General features: G+C 36.2%; 1 protein-coding gene across 4 annotated transcripts in view; it reads left to right on the forward strand.

The window, feature by feature from the left end:
- CEP112 (centrosomal protein 112) overlaps positions 1-22854 on the forward strand; it is a 575007-nt gene that overhangs the window by 70439 nt on the left and 481714 nt on the right. For all 4 annotated transcript variants that reach the window (XM_058284590.1, XM_071210757.1, XM_058284587.2 and 1 more), the window contains exons 7-8: positions 4735-4782; positions 5036-5113. In XM_058284590.1, the coding sequence (XP_058140573.1) occupies positions 4735-4782; positions 5036-5113 (126 nt within the window). The remainder of the gene's footprint in view (positions 1-4734; positions 4783-5035; positions 5114-22854) is intronic.

The raw sequence follows: 22854 nt of genomic DNA on the forward strand, positions 1-22854 counted from the left end.
TACCAGGGTTGTGAAAGTGCTGTTGGAGAAAAGTAGCCCTGGGATCCTCTTGGCTTGCCTCTCCTGGCATGGAGCCACCACCTCTTGAGCCAGGAGAAGGACTGTTGGAGTGCTAGTAGTCTCAGCATTTGATATCCAAGGTAGAGCCAATGCCCCAGTAATTGGGATTGGACAGATTAAGGGGGCCCCCACCTCTTCATTCTACTTGCCCAGGACATAGTCTCAGCAGCAGACTGTGCAGTTGGGGCAGGATTAGAAATGCTGAAGTCCTTTTCCTCCTGAGAAGAAAGCCTTTCACTGGGATGTGAAAGGACACCTATGTATATGGCTACAGCAGTTTGTAGTGGAGTTTCCCCATTGCTTCAGTGGGTTGTCTTGGTTCAAATACCACAGACTTGCTTTCTTAATGATTTTCATAGAAACTATTTGGGCCTGGTGCCAACTGTTCTGGAAGGTTAGTAATTGTTGATTCAATTTATTTAGTAGATAAGAGCCTATTCAGATGACTTATTTTCTTGTGTGAATTTTGGAAGATCCTTTCTTTCAAGAATTAATTCACTTTCATCTAAGTTACCTTATTTGTGGCTATAGAGTTGTTCATAATATTCCTTTATTATCCTTTTCATGTCCTTGTGGTCAGTTGTGATGATCCTTTTTTTCATTTCTGATATTAGTATTTTGTGTCTTTTTTTTCTTTCTTGGTTAGCCTGGCTAGAGGTTTATATATTTTATTGATCTTTTCAAAGAATCAGCTTTAGTTTCATTGATTTTTCTCTATTGTTTTCTTGTTTCCAATTTCACTGATTTCTGTTCTAATTTTTATATCTTCTGCTTATTTTGCATATAATTTGCTCTTATTTTTATATTTTCTAAGATAGAGGTGTTGATTATTGATATATAAGACAATTACCAATTTGGTTCATAGAAGATCATTAAAGAAAACCATTTTTTCAATTTTTATTACAAAACTATTCAAGTAGAAAAAGAATGGCACAGTAATAACCTCTGTACCCACCACCTTTTGTACATTTTGGAAGTTTTTAAAATCTGAACCATTTGAAAGTAACTTAAGATGTTTTAATACTTAGGAAATACTTTACCTCTGCTGGTCCTTCAGTTGAACTTTCCTTGATGATTTCTTAGCTAAGAGAAAATGTTCATCTATTAGTGGATTCCACTGGATGGACCTTGTAATACCATTTTTTTTTCTGAGTTCTTGCATTTGAAATGATGCTTCATGGCCTTGATTCTTTAAGGGACCTAGATTGGATGTAAAATACTTGGTTCACATTTTCTTTCCCTAAGTTTCTTGAATATATTGTTCCCCTGCTGTTGTGCTTTGTACGTTGTATATTATAGTTAAAAAGGGTGATTCTACCTGACTTTTTTGTTCACTTGTAAGTATCTTGTTCTTTTTGAATGGAAGTCCTCAAAATTTATTTTCTAATCACTGGCCTGATAGCTACCGTGAGAGTATTTTATAGATGGACTTAAATCATTAGTGAACTGACTGTATCTATGGGTGATTACATCTACAGTCAACAAAGGAGATTACTTTCAATGATGAGAAGACTTATGGAAGTCTTTAAGGGGAGAACTAAGGATTTCAGCAGCCAGAAACAAGAATTTCTATCTCTACTTCAGCCAGCCAACCTCTCCTAGGGAATTCATTAAAATCTTCATTAGAGTTGCCATTTTATGGCCTGCCCCCACAGAATTCATATTTTTCAATCCCCGTGGTTGCATGAGCCAATTCCTATAATAAATCTCATAATATTTACACTCACACAAACACACAAATACACATTCTTTCAGTTCTGTTTCTCTGGAGAACTCTGACTAATACACTGTAATTAATCATTTCCCCCACCAAAGACATGTTCATGTCTCAACTTCTCATCCTGTGAGTATGAACCTATTTGTAAATAGGATGTTTAAATATGTTATTACTTGACAAACTGAATGAGAGTGGCCTTAATCCAGTATGGTGGAAGTCCTTTTAAGCAATGGAAATTGGACACAAAAGGAAGAAATCACAGGGAGCAGCCAGAAGCTGGAAGTCAGTGGAATCTAGAAGAGAAAAGAGAAGATATCACCATGTGCATTGCCATGTGCTAGGACGGTCAGGCACCCCAAAGATTGTTGGCCAGCCAGAAGTTTGGGAGGAAGCAAGACTGCTAGCGTCTAAAACTGTGAGCCAATAAATTCCTGTTCTTTAGCAGACCTATTGTATGACTTTTGTTTTAGCAGCTGGGAAGACTTAAAACACTCTGTATTACTGGTTCCTCTATTTCAGGACATTTTGAAACAAGGGTTTTCATTTGCTGACAGATTTTGATTTTGATTTTCTACTTTTTTTATACAGTGATTTTTATAATGGATATTGGATTCTCTTTTCTGTTCATGATTATTTGTTTGATTTTTTAAAATAACCAAAAGCTGATGATTATATGGGAGGTGGTAGTTTCGGTAACTTACTTGCTTTCGCAGTTCAAGAAGCCCCTCTTCTGCTACACTGAATTTCTGTTTCCTTTAATAAATGGTACCCTTTGTTGTCATTTTTGTCTGTCATATTCTGATTCTTCTATTATATTTTGTTTCTGTAGGGCCTTTTTCTCTTTGGCCACTTTTTCTTCCCCTTCATCATGGTCAGCCTCCCTCCCAAGTTGCTCCTTTCTACCTCAGTAGTGATTCCTTCCTAAAACTGTCTTTTCTGTCAAAATTTCCAAGCCCTTTCTTTAGACTCCTCTCTGTCCCTCACTCTGATCCAATAGATGGTTTGTGCTTCCATTTAAGTGGCCTGCTCTCCATCTGCAAGCTCAGTATTTGATAGTTATTTATGTTCTACAACCATTAGGACCCTGGGGTACTACCTTTTGCCACCCTATCCCATGCTATGACCTTGGTTTGGCTCAGAAGCTAACTCTTCTGGTTTAGAATCCATATGTGGCGACTTACATGTTAATTGAGGTTTTAAATATTCTCCTTCTTCAAGTTAGGATGTAGGCATGGATGGGCATTATTTTATTTGCCATTTTTGTTGATTTATTTTGGTTTTTTGCAAGATGGGGAGAGAAATTTAATCCAGGCAGTTGCCATTATCTTATGGGAACCAGCGTATGGATGAAAGAAAATATTTTGTAGGTTTGTTAAAAAATAGTTATTCTTCAGATGTGTCTGTTGTTATAAGAAGGTCTTTTAAAAAAAATCAGTAGGTTTTATTTTTTATTTCATTGCTCCTACATTCTAATTGATTGTTTATGCATCTTTGTCTTTATTGTCAGATTGAATGTGGATTGTGCGTAATCCATGATTATTAACCATAATAGTCGGGGGGCTTTTTGAAAACACAAGTGGAATTTTGTAAGAGTGAAGCTAGTAATATATATTTGAAAGTGTTTTTCAGTTTGTCCTAATGGTGTATTCCAGGGTAATGGTTAGTATTATATTTATATTCTTGTACACTGTGAGATTATCCATGTAGCAATTTGTATGTTTATGGTGGTGCTGGGATTTGTTTATCCTGGATTTTTAAGATCAGTGTTACTTACCTGCTTTAAGAAATTAAACTTCCAAGATAATGACTTTCAATTATTGCTTCATTTGTAAATGAAATAGTTGGTATAGCAATCAGTGCTGTGGATTTATCATATAGTATATTAATTCAACAAATATTTCATTGAAAGGTGACAATCTGTTCTTGTGCTAGAGAGCAGGGATACAATATTGAGAAGACAGCACCCTTGCATTCATTGTTCTCAAAGGCAGATGTGGAGACATAATAGTAAACAGTTCAAATACTGTTTAAGGGCAATGAGAGAGTGGAGAACAGTATACTTGTGGAACTGATAGGAGGGTGGGATCAAGTATAGTTCCTCCCTCTTCTATTCATCCACCCACCCACCCATCCATCTATCCATAAATCTTTATTGAGCACTGCTACATACCAGGCTCTGTGGTGAATGCTGAGGATAGAGCAGTAAACAAGGCAGTCATGGTTTCTGTTTTCAGAGGCTGTAGTCTAGTGGAGAAGAGGGATGTTAGCTTATAAAAGGGACATCCACAGTGCTCCTGGATGGATGTCCCGTAGTGGGAACTCAACTAAATTTCCCAGGGGAGATCATTCCTGGACTGAGTCTTGAATAAGTTAACCACATAAAGAAGTTGGCAGAATGATTTCACAGGTTTCAAAGACTCAGATATGAGAGAATGCAGTGCTTTAAGGGTAAGACAAGTTGTTTAATATCATTTGAATTTAGGGTATGATGGGAGGTAGGAAGGCTGAAAAAGTGGGAGATACTCTGAAGGGGTTTTGCATACTAGTTGCTATTATGTAGATAACTTTAAGGTTTCATCCCTCAAATATGCCTGGGAGTATAGTGATGAAATTGAGACTTGAAGGGGCAGAGGGGTGGACAGAGTAATGCACAGGGGCAGAGAAGCCTCTATTCTGGTGATAGAAGTCATTCAGGATTCTGGGAGTATAAAACATGAGGTAAGGAGAAATGGATGATAAGGTTGTACATCTAGGCAGTGGTAAGATCATAAAGGTGCATTTATGCTTTCAAACATGTTTATGATTCATGTTTTGTCAGGGACACTGAAAAAGAACTAGATAATACCCTTTCTAAAAGCCAAACTAAATATCAAGACATATAGAAAATGTTTTTATGTGCCAAGTAATTATTAAAACTTCAAAATTAATAAGACCTTATTTTATTTTTAAATTTTCAGATAGAAAATCCCCGGTACCTGAGACAGAAGCCTCTCCCGATTTCTCTGGTAGGTGAAAATTCCATTGGACCTTAGAAAAAGTCAGTTATTTTTCAATAAAGTAACCAGTGGCTTATTTAAGGAAACAGTATAGTTCCACATTATGAGGCATGATGTTTTCTTAATCTTAGTCTCTTGGAACTGATTGAATTGCTTTTTTTCTCAGTGTTTTTATTATTCTGGTATTGACTTCATGCATTTAGAAGTTTACTTTTGGGCTGGGGATAAAACATTATTTAATAACTTTTACTCATTCTGACAGATGACTCCCAAATTTGGCCTAAGAAAATCCAGCAGTCTTCATGATGATCATTTACTGTCTCGAATGCATGAGAAAGAGGTAGGACTGAGATATTTCTGATGTTTGAAATTATGAGCAGAATTTTAATGTTTTTGCATGCTAAGAGTTTTCAGTTCCTAGTTAAAATAATGATGCAGGGGAGGCAGAATTTGTCTTTCTCATTTTTAATTCCTGTTTCCCATTTTGTGGGCCCCAGCTCCTCTTCTGATAGACAGGGATCCTGACCCATGGCTCCTGACCCATAGTTCCTGATACCAGGGCTGAGGGGAAGTGGCCATTTTTTAGAGGCAGTATTCTGGCATCATTGAATCCCACCACCTTTCCTTTATCTCAACTTATTTGTAATGTATTTTTTTAGAGTCACTATTCTTACTACTCAGATTTTCACTAGTCTTACTTTTTATATTAATCTGCTAAATTAAACAATATGGTAACTGATAAATGATATAATATACTGCCCCTCTTTGTCATTTTAAAGTGGAATTATTAAAGAGGCACTGTTGCTTATTGGTTAAGAGCTTAGGCCATGGGGTCAGATCAACCTAGGTTTAAATCCAGATTTTTCTACTTATTAGCTGTGTTGAATATGGGCAGAGATTTAACCTCTCTGAATCTCAGTGTCCTCATTTAAATTGTTCTGGAAGATTGCAAAATTATTTTTAATTTTCCTTATGACACCTTTGAAAACCTTTGGTCATATGCGTGGTATGATGGAAGCCTATTAGATTAGGAATCTGAAAAACTGTGTTTTTAATTGAGCTTTACCATTCTATAGTGATGACCCAGGAAAGTCAAGAATATTAGTTTTTGTTTTTAGAGGGACTAATTCAATCTTACAGGATTGTTACAAAATCAAATATTAATAATGAACACTGTATGAAACTTGCAAATTGTAATGACCATTTAAATGTGCAAAATGTGCAAAATGTTATTGTTGGATTTAGATTAATGTTTAATTTAATAAACTTATTTAAATAATTTTATCTTTGATTTTTCTCTTATTTTAATGAGGAGGGGGTCTAAGAATTTCTGAATTCAAAATGGTTTTTCAGCATGTTAAGGTTTTCTTACTACCCTATTTCTAAAATATCACAAAAAGACCTTGATTTTTTTTTCCCTTTGATTTCCAAGCAGCATCGTGAACAACACCAGCACTTTTTTTGTTGTTGCTGTTGCTGGTAATGGAGGAAGGGCTATTTTTTTAATTTATATTTCAATCTGATAGAATTGTTGCTGCTGATCTCAGTAACATTCCACCCAGAATTTTCTTTCTTACTTACTGCAGTCCTGGTATTTAAAAAACTATTGAAATAAAAATGAAATATATTGAAAAATTCTTGTTTTGGGGTAATGCATCTTCTACTTAGGCACACTTTCTTTTGATCTCGTGATTGTGATTTCTTTCCTTTTTAAAAATTTTCTTTAGTTGTTTTTATAAGTCTTTTCAAGTCATCCCCAAGTGCTTTTCCTTAAAAATTTTTTTTTTACTAGTTCCTACTGCTCAGACCACTTACCATAAAATAATTAAAAGAATTGAAAGGAAACATTGGCTTTTGAACTTTTTTCTTTTTTCTTCATGTATTAATTCAGATCCTTACTTCTTTTGATGACAACTTGGGTCAGGAGTAAACATAGCAGCACTATCCACATATGTGGAAAGAAAAAATATTTAAAGCTATTATGTATTGCATATGATATTCATTTTAAAATAGGTGTGGCTTTATTTTTTTCAACACCCTTAGGTTTTTTTTCCTTTTTGGCATACTCTAAAAACATTTGTTCCATTCTTAAGAAGTTTGCATATAAACATCAACTTACTTCATGTCTTAAAATGTATCTAGTGAACATTTGGGCAGAAATAACTTTGTGCAATTACATCGTCTTTCCTGACTTTTTTTTTGTTGTTGTAGTTGAAGTTTTTTGATCATATTTTTTCTCTGCCGTAAGATATTTAGAAATATATACTGAGTTGCCCTAATGTGAGAACTGTCTTAGTTTCTTCTTCCTTCTAAAGTAGCATTTCTGGTTATAAAATAATCTATTTATATTTTTATTGAAGAAGTTTTAGAAAATATAGATATGTGTAAAAAGGAAAGAGAATCACTTTTAAAAATAACCATTGTATAGCTTTCAGTCCTTTCTCTATGTATCATATAAACACATGGTTTCTCTTGGAAAATTGAGATGATATTATATATATTTCTTTGTATATCTTGAGTATTTTCCATGCTATTAAGTATCATTCCTGAGCATCTAATTTTAATGGTTGTATTGCATTTCATATTATGGAAGTGTCCTCTGTTAATTTAACTGACCCCTATTATGGGATATCAAGATTATTCACAGTTTCCATTAAGATAAGTAATTATGGAAAGTATATCTTTATCTGCATCTCCAAATATTTCATTGGGGTAAAGAATTATATCTTTTAATGATAAGATTGAAACAATGGACTTTTATATGCTTAGTATTATAAACATTTTCTTGAATAAAAATGAATTCTCGGATGTGGAAGCCTTTTGAAAATTGTATATTATTATAGGACACAAGTAAGGAGTTTTTTATTTGCAAAAATGAGAATGAAAATAAAAAATCAAAGGTAATCAAGAGTCATTTGAAAGCAGAGCAAAGTACCAGTTAGATTGCTTTTGTAAACATAAAACTACTAATTATGTTTTTAATTAAAACAAGAATTTTTCTTTAAAATATTTTCAGTTCCAGAACAAATGACTTTTGAAATAAAAAATAGCAGTCATATTACTTTGTTACTTTTCTCTCTTTTCTATAGATTCTTTTCTAGCTGGCTTTTCTTCCTAAATTTAAATGCTTACTTATGAAAGGCAGAGCTATCCTTTAAAAGGATAATCTTATGTCTACTTGCTTAAGTCAGTTTTCTTAAACTTTTTTTGTGGTCATGGGGATGAATGTTTTCCTGTCTTGAAGTTCAGTAGAGCCTTGCATGTCCACATAAAAGAACCCTGATGTGTCTTAGGCACGTTCTCCTCCAAAAATGCTTTTGTTGTTGCTGGGTGGTGGTTTTAAAACAATAAATAGCATTGTTTCAGTGAGTCTACTTTATTTTTAAGTGGAATATTAAATAGTGAATTGGATATTTAATCTTCATCCTCTTAACCTCTACTCTTTATTCTTCAGAAGTAATCATTGCTAAATATTTAGGATCTATCCTCAAAACTTTCCAGGAATATTTCTTTTTTGTATATATCATAGATCATACTGTATATACTGTTTTGCATCCTGCTGATCTTTCCCTATGGGCAATATAGCTTCATTCTTTTTAATGGTTTCATCATATTTGATTTTACTGATGTACCACATTGTAGATAAAGCTTCCTAAATATTATAAATAACCTATGTTAGTTGATATTGGTTATTTAAACTCTTTTACTGTAACAAATGTTTCAACAGCATCACTGTGAATATCTATGTATAATTTATGTTTATTTCTTATAGAATACATTCTCAGAAATGGAATTGTTCAGTTATTACAGACTTGTACATTTAAATTTTGATTGACATCATCAAATTTCCCTTAAAATAAGGTTATGTCTGCTTAGGACTGCACGCTTGCTAGAGAATGGGGAATGATGGGTATGGGATTTCTTTTGGGGATGATTTAAAAATTAGATCATGTTGATAGCTGCACAACTAGTATTTAAAAACCTTTGAATTGTATACATCAAATGGGTGAATGTTATGTTATACAAATTTTATCTAACTGAAACTGTTAAAATAAAAAAGAAAGGTTATCCCTATTTACACTTGCCCCAATGGTATATGGAAATGTCTGCTGTCCCACTCTGTCATCAACACTAGATTATAGACTTTTTTGATTTTTATCTGTGAGATGAGAAATAGGAACTTGTTGTTATATTTACATTTCTTTCTTATAAGTCAGAACAATCATATTTTTGGTTTGTTTATTGTTTTCTTTTTTTTCAGCTTTCTTGTCCTTTTCCATATCTTCACTGAAATGTTTGTCTGCATAGTGATTTCTAAGGGCAATTTATGTGTTAAATAATTCAGGTCTCCGTCATATATCATTATTTATCATTTATACATGTATTTTTGTTAACTTTTATTTTGAAATATTTTCAAACTTGCAGGAAAGCTATAAAATAATACAATCCCCATACAGAGAACTTCAAAATGTATCTATCTTCAGATACCCAGATCCACCAATTTTAACAAGTTTGCCCTCCCTCCTCTCTTTCTCCCTTCCTTCCTCCCTCCCTCCCTTCCATCCTTCCTTCTTTCCCTTCTTCCCTCCTTTTTACCTTCCTTCCTTCCCTCCCTCCCTTCCTTTATGCATTGATCTTTCACTATCAACATATCAGTCATTCGTTTATCCATCTTAGGCAGTTTTCTGAAGACTTGAGTGTAGGTTGTACACATCATGCGTAACACTTAAAACTGCCACATACATTTCCCAAGAATAAGGATATCCACTTATGTAATTACCTTAAGTTCCTTTATCAAGTTCAAGAAATTTAATATTGGCATAAAGCTTACAGTCTATATTCCAATTTTTCATATACCCCAATAATGTCCTTTTGAGCCTCTCCTTGCTTTTTAGATCCCATCCAAGATCAAGTATTGCACTTAATTATTATTGTCACTTTAGTTGATCTTTCCTTAATTTTTTAAATTGTAGGACATATATACAACATAAACGTTCCCATCTCAACCACTCCCAAGCATATCTTTCAGTGGAATTAGTTACACTAACAATGTTGTGGTACCCTTAACACCTTCCATAACTGGAGCTTTCCCATCTTGCTTGATATGGAATCCTTTCTTGGTGATTTTTCTTTAAATATGTCTTCCCACTGTCATTTGGTCTCCACGGTTTCTGGTGAGGAATTGGCATTTAACTTATTGAGGCTCCCTTGTGATATGTTGCTTTTCTCTTGCAGCTTGCAGAATTCTGTCTTTATCTTTGGCATTTGACAGTTTAATTATAATATGGCCCAATGTGGTCTTGTTTGGGTTTATCCTGTTTGGAGTTCATTGAGCATCTTGGCTGTATATATTCATGTCTTCTGTAAATTTGGGACTTTACAGCCATTATTTACTTGAGTATTCCTTGTGGCCTTTTCTATCTTTATTTTCCTTCTGGTCCTCCCACAGTGTATATATTGGTACTTTTGATGGTATTCATGGGTTCCTCAGGCTCTCTTCATTTTCCTTCATTCTTCTTTCTGCCTCTCAGAGTGAATGATTTCAATTGTCTTATCTTCAAGTTCACTGATTCCTTCTTCTTCCATCTCCATTCCACTGTTGAACTCCTCTAGGGAGTTTAAAATTTCTATTACTGTGGTCTTCTGCTCTATTTGGTTCCTTTTTGTAATTTCCATTATCCTATTGGTAGTCCATTTGTGCTTATCTGTCATTCTCTGATTTCCTTTAGTTCTTTGTTCATGCTTTCCTGTAGCTCTATTAGCATATTAGGATCATTTTTTTAACCTCAGTGGTGGTTTCTAATGCTTTAATATTTTCCTTTTCCTGAGACATCACTTCCTGTTTCTTTGTGTGTTTTGGAATCTTTTGTTGAAACCTTGACATTTTGATAATTTAATATGTTATTGCTGGAATTTAGACTCTGAGGTGTCTGTTCCTTAAGTTTTTTTTTTTCTGCCCAGATATTTTTATGACAGGGCTTTCCTTGATGCCAGGAATTAGCGGGGGGGGGGGGGGGGGGGGGGGGAAGGAGGGGATATCACCCCAGTTTCTTTTTAATCATCCCCCCATGGCTTTTTGTGTGCCGTCTGCTCTCTGTGTCCATTTGCTGTGAGTTCTTCTGTGCCTGTATTTACTTATTTTTTATTTCCCCTCCCCCCTTGCGGCTTGCTTGCTGTCTGCTCTCTGTGTCTTTTTGCTGCACGCTCTTCTGTGCTTCTGCTTGTCTCCCTTTTTTTGTTGTTGTTGTGTCACCTTGCTGAGTTGGCTCTCTGCAGTGCTTGTGGGCTGGCAGCTCTCCGCGGTGTGCGAGTGAGCCTACCTTCACAAGGAGGCCCTGAGATGCGAACCCAGGGCCTCCCATATGGTAGATGGGAGCCCAACTGATTAGCCACAGCTGCTTCCCTCACCTCAGTTTTTGCAGATTAATTTCTCCAAGTGTTCTCCTTCAGAGCTTGCCCAGTGAGAGAACAGCTTGAGGCCTAAGTGTCAGGGGGCCTTTCTGCACCTGCCCCTTGTCTTGGACATGTGCTTCTGGCCCTAGGGATTCCCTCCGTTTACACAGATACAAAGATCCTTATGGTCCTGGGCATTGCACGCTCTGGCTTATAGCCAGCAATCTTTTGCTCCAGGCAGCACAACTTGACTGCTTTACCACAGTGTTCTGGAGCTTTCTGAGAACCACCTTCTTCACATAGGGCAAGTTCTGGGATGGAAGTTCCTCAGGTCCCCACCAGACAGATCAGGCCAGACATATGTGCTCCTAGTATATGCCCAGGGTTTCCCCTGCTTCCTCCACACTGGAACCAGGGATCCACATGGGGAGCACAGGCTGGCTCAGTGGCAAGATGGTAATGGGTGGGTAAGGGGCCAACCAGGGCACCAGGAGATCCTACTGCTTTTTTTTTGAGGTACCAGGTCTGGGGATTGAACCTGGGACCTTGTATGTGGGAAGCCGGTGCTCACCCTCTGAGCTACATCGTCTCCCCTGAGGTTTTTGTTTGTTTGTTTGTTGTTTGTTTTGTTTTTAGGAGTTACTGGGGATCGAACCCAGGACCTCATATGTGAGAAGCAGGTGTTCAACCACTTGAGCCATATCTGCTCCCTCCTACTGCTATTAAGTAGCCTCTTTCTGGTTTCAGCCCTCGCCCTTTTACTTTGGTCTTTTAACTGTTTTCTGGGGCTTTGAGAAAGATATTTCAGCCAGTTCTTGCTAATTATTCAAAGCTTCTGTGTGGGGATGGACCTATGAAGCTTCTTACTCCACCATCTTGATCAGCGTGGGTCTTATGTACTTTCTAATGCATACAAGTTTTATGTTAAAGAATTGAATCTCACAATATTTTCTCTATGGCTTTTTGATTTTATATCATGTTTAGAAAAGCCTCTTTTACTCCAAGATTATGCAAAAATTCACCCATGATTTAGTTTTTCTTTTTAAATCTTTTATATTTAAATTTCACATCCATTTCAAGGATTTTTACTATAAGTAGTGATGGTAGTCTAGGTTAGTCAATTTTTTTTTTAAGATTTATTTATTTATTTCTCTCCCCACCCCCCCAACCCAGTTGATTGTTCTCTGTGTCTATTTTGCTGCATGTTTTTTGTCCGCTTCTGTTGTTGTCAGCAGAATCTGTCTCTTTTTGTTGCATCATCTTGTTGTGTCAACTCTCCGTGTGTGCGGCACCATTCCTGGGCAGGCTGCACTTTCTTTCGCGCTGGGCGGCTCTCCTTACAGGGTGCACTCCTTGTGCGTGGGGCTCCCCTACGTGGGGTACACCCCTGCGTGGCACGGCACTCCTTGCACGCATCAGCACTGCGCATGGGCCAGCTCCACGTGGGTCAAGGAGGCCCGGGGTTTGAACCGTGGACCTCCCATGTGGTAGATGGATGCCCTAACCACTGGGCCAAGTCTGCCGCCGTCAATTCTTAATTAATGATATAAAATCAAAGTTTTTAGAGATTGTAATGCTTATGTTAAAGAATGTAAGAAGTGTGGAGTGAATGGGTAATAGGAAATTTTGTACAGATTACAGAGTTCCTGTCTTTCATGAATCATTTAACTAAAGTATTTAATTCTGTTGAATATTTGGAGAGTACTAAAATATTTAATTAGCTGTTATAAATCAAACTTCATAAAGTACAACTTCTATTTAAAATTTTCAATTGTGTGAAAAATATCTTTGAAGTGAAATGTGTAATATTTACAATCTTATTTTATTAAAGTTAAAGAATTATAGTCGTTTTCCTTTGGTCACTAAAAATACACTTATAAAATATTTTAAGATGTTCTTTAGAATTTTCAGTTTATTTTGGGTGTAATAGGAGAACACGTGTTCAGTGACAGTGATACTTTATGTTAACGTTAGCCTATTATTCACAAATATCCTTGGATTTGTTTGCCTTGTAATTGCTAACACATTTCCTCTGATATCAACATCACAGAATTGTGTGGCACTCAGCATCATCAAGCAGTAATTTTTTGTACTCTTAAAAAGTTTCTGACATGGATTAAGACATTTAGAAAACTGTTGTCACTGAGAGTGAAAGAAGAGAAAACACAAGGAGAGATCAATTTTCAGAGAACAGATGGTAGAAATTGCTCTTTTTGTGAAATAGAAAATTTCCTTTGAACTACACCTCTACCCACACTGAGTTTTCCCACCCTTTGCCTAAAAAGGTATGCTGCTTTTTTTTTTTTTTTACATGAAATGCCAATTAGGCTATTTTTATTTCTGTTCATATGCTGGTTAGATGTAAAATTTAAATAAATTCAAGATAAAGGAATTAATAATCACCGATAAATGGAAGAATGGACATTTAAAAATGTTTCTTATTATGAAATGTAGCATGTAGCTAACACACAACCTCACAAAATTGAACAAATAAGTATACAAAGGGATACTATTATAAATACCACTCAGGCAAGAATTAGATCATTGCCAGTATCTCAGAAGCCTGCTCTCTGATTCATCCATTGTAATCTCTTTTATCTTTCCTATAAGAAACTATGATCCTAATTTTTAAAAAAATTCATTTTGAAATAAGTTACACCTTACAGGACAGTTGCAAAATAATACAAACCCCATACAGAAAACATCAACATATCTCCACTCCCCAGATACCCAGATCTACTCCTTTAAAAATTTAGCCAAGTTTGCTATTTCTTTTCCTCCTTCCTTTACTCTGTCCTTCCCACCCTTCCTTCCTACCCTTGAGAGCAGGCTGCACACATCATACTCTTTGAACAAATAATATTGTATATTCATTTCCTACAAACTAGGATATTCACTTATGTAATCACCTTAGGTGCAGTTATCAAATTTAAGAAATTTAACATTGATATAAAGCTTACATTCTGTATTTTAATTTTTTCTTATGTCTCAATTATGTCTTTTTGTGCCTTTTCTCCTCCATTCTTTGATCACATCTGGTATTATGTATTCCATTTAATTGTTATTATCTCTTTAGTTTTTCTTTCTGTCTTTTTAAATTCCCAACTCTTCTCCAGCATAACGTTCAGTGAAATTAATCAGATTCCCTGTGTTGCTGTGTTGCAGTATCCTAACCACCAAATGGAACTTTCCCTTCACCCCAAACAGAAACCTTACACTCATTTTCTGTTAACTCCCCATTGCCCTTTCCCCCAGCCCCTGGCAACCTATACCCTGCTTCCTGTTTCTATGAGTTTGTATATCTCTGATATTTTCTTTGTGGTTACCATGGGGCTTAAATTGAACATCCTTAATCTATAACAATCCCATTTGGTTTTATACCTACTTAACCTCAAAAGCATACATAAAGTACATTCTTGTAACCTGCTGTCCCTCCATCTTTATGTATTTCTTGTTACAGATTGCTTATTTATACATTTTAAGTCCAAACCACTAATTTGTCATTACATTTTATGCATTTGCCTTTATTATCTATAGGAAGTAAAAAAATGTAATTAAAAATAAAAATCCAGTAGGACTGGCAATTATTTTTACCCATGTCTTTATCTTTATTGAAGATCTTTATTTCTCTATGTGTCTTTGATCTGTTTTCTATTGTCCTTTCCCCTTTGACCTGCAGAACTCTCTTAATTTCACTTAATCTTACTGAAACTCCCTTGTGTGTGATTGATTCTTTCTTGAGGCTTCCAGAATTCTCTCTTTATCTTTGGCATTTGACATTTTGACTATAACATGGTATGGTGTGGATCTATTTGTGTTTATCCTATTTGGAGTTTGTTGAGCACCTTGGCATCTTATTTGTATCTTGTAAATCTGGGATGTTTTCAGCCAGTTGTCTTTGAATCTCCTCTTTGCCCTCTTCTCTCTTTCTTCTTTTGCGACTCCCTCAATGTGTATATTGGTACGCTTGATGGTGTACCACAGGTCCCTCAGGCTCTCTTCACTTTTCTTCACTTTCTTTTTTCTGCTCCTCAGTGAATATTTTAATGGTCTTATCTTCAAGTTCATTGATTCTTTCTTCTGCCTTCTCCAGTCTGCTGCTGAACCCCTCTCAGGAATTTTAAATTTCTGTTACTGTGGTCTTCAGCTCTGTTTGGTTCCTTTTCATAATTTCCATTATCCTATTGATTACTCTGTGATATTTTATCATTCTCTGATTTAAGTTCTTTGTCCATGTTTTCCTGTAGGTCTTTGAAGATATTTAGGAATTTTTTTTTACAGTCTTTTTCTAGAATGTCCTAGTTCTAAATCTCCTCATTGATGGTTTCTAATGCTTTAATTTCCCCTTTTCCTGGGCTATCGCTTCCTGTTTCTTTGTATGTTTTGGAATCTTTTGTTGAACTAACGTTTTGATAATTTGATATGTTATTGCTAGAATTTAGACTCTGAAGTGTCTGTTCTTTAAGTTCATATTAGCTAGTGTTGTGACAGAGCTTTCCTTTATTTTACAGAGCTAACAAAAAAAAAAAAAGAAGATTAAAAAAGAAAACAGCTTTTACTCTTTTTTCATATATATATATGTTTTTTTCTCTGTGAGTGCTCTCCTGTAGAGTGTAACCATATGAGTTTAGAGCATATTTTCAGGCCAAAGCATAGAAGCCTCCCTGATCCTTTTGGTACACAAAACAGCATTTGTTTTGTTTTGGGCATATACATGTAACCTGGAAATTCCCCTATTTATATGTGTATGAATCTGCCCTGTTTCTTAATAAGCAGTTTCCTCACATCCCTGGGCATTGTGCTATATGTCCATAATGCCCTATAGTCCTTCAGCCAGGGATCTCTTTATTGCTTGGAATCCACTGAATATAACTTGACTGCTGTCTCAAGTGTTCTATAGTAGAGGTTGGTGAGCCACCTTCTATACACAGGGCAAGTTCTGGAATGGTTAAGTCCATCAGGCTACTACCAGAAAAATTTGGTCAGACATACATTTTCCCAGTATGTGCACAAAGGTTACTTTGTTCTTTCCAGAAATGAGACACTGGGATTTGTGGCCAGTTCCCCATTGAGCTGGTAAAGGGATCAGGGAAGGGGCCAGCCAGGATGCCAGGTGATGTTATCAATTTTAAGTAGCCTTTTCCTTGATTTGGTGCTTACTCTATTAAGGTAGCTCTTTATTTCTTTTCTGGAATTTTAAGAGGTTTCTGCCAGCTCATGCTGGTTGTTCAAAGTTTCTCTGGGTGATGGAGCCTTGGAGCCTGAAGTTTCTTTTATCCTGATTTTTGTGATGAACATTCCCCCTGCCCCACCTTTTTTTTTTAGGAATTATTGAACCCAGCACCTCATACATGGGAAGCAGGTGCTCAGCCACTGAGCTACATTACTACATTTACATTTACCAACCAGTGAGAGTTGGTTTTTTCAGTTGCTTGTTTTGTTTTTTTTTAGGAGGTACTAGGGATTGAATCCATGACCTCATATATGAGAAGCAGGTGCTGAACGACTTGAGCTACATCCTCTCCCCCCATTTTTAAAAATTGATATATCACCAATTCCTGCATTATTAAAAATAAAATACTTGTATATTATAATTTGGACTTCATATAAATAGAAATAATGTACATATTCTTCTGGGTCTTGCTTCTTTGACTCAATAGTATGTTGTTGACAATTATTCATGTTGTGGCATATAGCTATATTGGTTCATTTGCTTTCTTATAAATGAATCTGTCACAATATCTTCCCATTCTGTGGATGAATCTATTCTAATTTTTGGCTTTTAGGAACAGAAATCTTATGACCAATCTTGAACATGTATCCTGATTCATATTTGGAAGTGTTGGTTTAGTGTGATGGGTCTGTAGGTGTGGTCTCTAAATCTGAGTCGCTGAGACTCTTTTGTGAAGTCTGTGTTGTCAAAATTATTTTCATGATAATATTTAAATATTATTTCCAGTTTTTACTTTGTTGACATTTGTACTAATGGTGCAGAAGCAATGCTGGGACAAACTATTTGTTAGCACTAATCAAGTCATTGGCACCAAATTGTACTGGTAGTGATTATATTCTTCATTCCCACACATTTGCAGGAAAAAAGTACCAGTTCTTAGAATGCCCTTGATGGCGTTAAGTAGTAAGAAAGTATTAATTTTGTTAAATCTTGTACACTTAATACACTTCTTTTTGATATATGAGTGATTAAATAGAAATATACATAAAGAACTGCTGCTTATCAAAGTATAGTGACTGCCTACATGAAAACAATCATGTGTTTCTTTGAGCTAAGAGCTGTAATAGCTGCTATTTTTGTGGGACGTTGTTTTTATTTGACAGAATGACTTACTGACAAACTATGGTTATTTGTCTAGGATATTTGTCAGCACTTTCTCAAATAGGAAAAGAAAATGAGCCTGTTACTTCAAGTGAAACGACTGACAGTATTTGTTGCTAATGAAAAGTTTAAACTTGTAATGAAAGCTAGAATTTTGGAAAACTTGTACCAGTCTTTGTGAGCTTAACACCTTTCCATACTAAGATTTTTCTGATGAGATTGGTTGGTGGTGACATAAAGAAATGTAAAATTTTGATATAATGCAATGAAATTTTCAATATTTGGAATCTGTATATCTCATCGAACTTACGTTTTCCAAATGAGTAATAAATGTTATAAAATCACATAATTATAAAACATCCATTCAAGTGCAAGATAGACCAATAGATTTTTTTCATTAAAAAAATTTTTATTGAACTATATCACTCACATATAAACATACATGAACAATAAGTATATAGTAATAGTTGTGAACTTATAAAACAAACATACGTAGCATCATACAGGACTGTTATAACTCACCCTACCACCAATACATTGCATTGTTATTAAACATTTTAATGATTAAAGAGCATTGTCAAAATATTTCTACTAACCAAAGTATCTTCCCCCAACCCACCCTATTATTATTATTATCTTTATATCATTTATATATGAACATACATAAATAACTAAGTGTATAGTAAAAATTGTGGACTTATAAAGCAAACATGCATAACATCATACAGGAATCCCATACATCAACCTTCCACCAACATCTTGCATTGTCATGAGACATTTGTTATAGATTATGAAAGAATATTGTCAAGATCTTACTACTTATTATAGTTCTTATCTTACATTTGGTGTATTTTTCTCCCTATTATTATTTTTTAAATATATTTTTTATGGCAGAAATTGTAAACTAATGAAACAGTCCTGCACATGTGCAGAATTTCCATCCATTTATCAACACACCACACTGTGGTGGAACATTTGTGTTACAGATAAAACAGTATCTTCTGATCCTTACCATGTCCATCGTGTACATTTGGCACACATTCTCCTTACTGCCCCATTATCAATGCAGATATTTGGCATAGATGCAAATATTATATTATTACTGCTAACCACAGTCCATAGGTCACTCCAGTTGTATTTTTCCCATGCTTCTCCACATTCCCACTGCCCTGCAGTAGTGATGTACATTTGCTCTGACTCACAAAGAACACTCTTGCATCTGTACCATCAACCACAATTCTCATCCACGTCTTGGTTTACTGTGCTATTCAGTTCCTAGATTATTCTCTAGCATTCTATCAATCAGCATTTACATCCCTAGACTACCATTTTCAGCCACATCCTCATTTATAAACTAGCTGTTACTCACTGTGTTACCATCCACTCTATACATTTCCACTCTTCATTAAAGCTAAATAAAATTTCTATATACATTAAACATCAGTAGTCCATCTCAGTCCTCCTCTAATCTCCTTTAAGAATCCACTACTTACCACCAGGTCTTCAAGATATTTTCCTACAATTTCTTCTAGATGCTTTATGGTTCTTGCTTTTATATTTAGGTTTTTGATCCATTTTGAGTTAATTTTTGGATAAGGTGTGAAATAGGGGTCCTCTTTCCTTCTTTTGGCTATGGAACTCCAGTTCTTTCAACACCATTTATTGAATGGACTATTCTGCCCAAGCTGTGTGGGTTTGAAAGGCTAGTCAAAAATCACTTGACTATACATGTGAGGGTCTGTTTCTGAACCATCAATTTGTTTCTATTGGTCTATGTATCTATCCTTATACCAGTACTATGCTGTTTTACCACTATAGCTAGATAATATAATTTAAAGTCTGGAGATGAGAGTTTGCTTTTCCTTTTTATGATGTTTCTGGCTATTCAGAAAATATGATAATCATGTTTTCAATGAAAAAAAACTGCTGGTGGAATTTTTGTTGGAATTGCATTGAATCTGTATATTAATCTGAGTTGAACTGATGTCTTTCTTATATTTAATCTTCCAGTTCATGAGCATGGAATGTTTTTCCATTTATGTAGGCCTGTTTTGCTTTCTTTTAACATGAGTTGCAGTTTTCTGAATACAAGAGCTTTACATTATTGGTTAATTTTATTCCTATTCGAGTTTTATCTGCCATATTTTATTTTCCCCATTATTGGCACTTTTGGTTACTTTTATTGATATAATCTTAATTTCTAGACTCTCTTCCAGGCCTCTCTCTCCTGTCTTTTCTTTTCAGGCTCTAGCACACCCTTTAGCATTTCCTGAAAATCTGGTCTCTTGGTTAGAAATTCTCACAGTTTCTGTTTATCTGTGAATATTCTAATCTTGCCCTCATTTTTGAAAGAGAATCTTGCTGGATATAAGATTCTTGGCTGGAAGTTTTTCTCTTGTAATATTTTAATGTATCATACCACTGTCTTCTTGACTCCGTGGTTTCTGGTGAGAAATCAGCACTTAATCTTATTGGTTAGCCAATAAGATTATATGTTATGCATTACTTTTCTCTTGCTGTTCTCAGAATTCTCTTTTTGTCTTTGGCATTTGACATTCTGATAAGTATGTGTCTTGGAGTTGGTCTATTCAGATTTTTTTGGATGGGAGTACATTGTGCTTCTTGGACAATGCATATCTATTTCCTTCAATAGGGTTGGGAAATTTTCTACATTATTTCTTCAAATATTCCTTCTGCCCTTTTTCCCTTTTCTACTCCTTCTGGGACACCTATGACATGTATGTTTACACATCTTTTGCTGTCTTTAAGTTCCCTGGGACCTTGTTCAATTTTTTCCATTCTTTTCTTCATCTGTTCTTTTGTGTGTTCACTTTCAGAGGCCATTTCTTCAAGCTCACCGATTCTTTCTTCTGCCTCCTCAAACTGCTATTATATGATTCCAATTTTTAAAAAAAATTCGTTTATTGTGCCTTTCATTCCCATAAGATCTGCTATTTTTATATGTATGCTTTCAAATTCTTTGTGCTCATCCAGTGTCTTCTTAGTATCCATAATCTCTTTAGACATCTCATTGAATTTATTAAGGAGATTTGTTTGAACATCTGTGATTAGTTTCCTCAACTCCTTTATGTTATCTGGAGGCTAATCTTGTTCCTTTAACTGGGCCATAGCTTCCTGTTTCTTGGTGTACATTGTAATTTTTTTGTTGGTGTCTTTGCATCTGGATTGCTAGAGTATTTATTCTGGGTGCAGTTTCTCTGGTTAGTTTCAGGCTTCCTGCCCTTTCTCCCTTGCTGGTTGTCCAGTAGGAGCCAAAGATGTAGTTGGTGCTATAAGCTGTGGAGGTTCAAGCTACCCTCATTGTCGCAGGGACTGATGAAGCTTCTTCCAACTTTCTCCTTTGTCAAGGGTAGGACAGAGTAACAGCTGTGTGGAATAATCCAAGTTGTGCAGGCCTAGACTATAGTTGTCTAGAGAGACTAATGAAGCTTCATGCCCCATTCTCCCCTGCCTGGGGAAGGGATAGAGCTCTAGGTGTGGGCAGCAATCTATGCAGTGCGGGTCCAAGATGACCGCAGTTGTCTTGGTAGACTTCCAATTGTTCAGTTTGTGCCAGTCAGAGGTACCTGCAGTTACCTGGATAGGCTGGTGCAGAGCCCACCAGCCTCCTCCCTGCCAGAGGTGGGGCTGAAGCCTAGGCTAGGGCTGCAGGCCGATCTGGGTGAAAGAAACCAGTTCCTACCATCACTGTGATTTCAGTCCTAGCTTCCCCTCAGGCTGGGGCAGAGTCAAAATGGTGGCTGCTGGCCTCTTTCCAACTTGGACAGATTTACACCCTAGCTGTTCCCAGGATTATTCCTTAGCTTGCCGAGTCTACTGATCAGTAGCCAAAATCATTGGCTAACAGTCTCCTCCTCCCCTCTTTTTGGGAAATGGAGCTTCCAATTCCAGCCACAGAATAGCTCCTGGGGCAGCTTATGCTGCCAAAGTAGGACAATCACAGGCCTCCATGGCTTGGCTGGTAATTTCCTGGAGAGACTGGCTCAGGTCTCCCAGCTTCCTTCCTTCCAGAGGTGGGTCTGGGGCTTAGGCTAGAACTGCAATCTGATCTGGATGGAAAGAAGCCAGTCCCCACCAGCACTGTGATTTTCATCCCGCCCTACTTCCCCTCATACCAGGTGCAGAGTTAAGATGACGGCTCCCGGCCTCTTTCTTACTTGGACAAGCTCAAACTCCAGCTGTTCTCAGGATTATACTTTAGCTTGCTGAAATTACTCCTCAGTAGCTGACGTTGGTGCCCAACTGTCTCTTCCTCCCCCATTTTTTGGGAAGTGGAGCTTTCAATATCTGCTGCAGAATAGCTTCCTAGGTACCTTATGCCTCCAGTGGAGTATGGGCACTGGCCTCCGGGGCGTCAGGTGCTCTACTTATGAGTCTTCTCTGCAGGTGGGCAGTCTCCTCCTTCCATTCCTTCAGGGATGTGGCAGGATGCTCTTCTGTCCTCCTGAAGCCTCCAAACAGGTGCTTCAGCTAGCTCCCTAGAGCTCTGGATGTTTGCGAACTGCCCTGTAGCAGGAGCTGACTCTAGGAGCTCCTTACTCTGCCACCATCTTGCTGGTTCAACCTAGACCAACAGACTATAATTTGACAGTGTACAAAAGTTTTAGATTCCATTTTGCATCTTACTTAAAAAAGCAACAACTAACATTTGTAAGTATTGGTGTACTAAAGAACAATATCCTCATTTATCCAAAAATGCTACCAACTATTCCTTCCAACTGTACATTTATGTGAGGTTACTTTTAAGGAAGAACTAATTTCAATATTAGGCAAATTATTGGAGAATGTGGAGGAGAAAGGAATACTTATTAACTCATTTTATGAGGCAGGCAGAACCTAGACACTGAAACCCAGAAGGACAGTATAAGAAAAAAAAAACAACTAAGTACCTGTAAAACTAAAAAATTAATACCAAATTTGCACTATGAATTCACTGAGAAAAAAAACTGAATTATTTAATAAACAATGTTAGCACACTTGTCATTTTTCTGGAAGAAAGTACAGTTGGGTCCTTATCCTGTAATATCACAAGCAAAAATAAATCCTGCCTGGGTTAAAAACATAAAAAAGCCAAATCAATAAATCTCTGTGGCAATATGATATTATTCCTGTATTCCAAAAAGAAATAGAGATTATGTTTGTAAACTGGTCTGTTCCTCTGGGCCTGATAACCCTTTGATTGTATAAGATTCAGTTGAGACATCTGATTAAATTATATTAAGATTAAGGCTTTTCTTCAACCATTAGTTGAATTAGCTATTAGAGTGCGACTCAGTGTTGAGTGCCTTCCCCCTTGGTGGGCTGATAAAACAGACTTTCACTCAGAAGAACAC

This window comes from Dasypus novemcinctus, chromosome 21 (assembly GCF_030445035.2).
Source record: "Dasypus novemcinctus isolate mDasNov1 chromosome 21, mDasNov1.1.hap2, whole genome shotgun sequence".
Taxonomy (NCBI): Eukaryota; Metazoa; Chordata; class Mammalia; order Cingulata; family Dasypodidae; genus Dasypus; species Dasypus novemcinctus.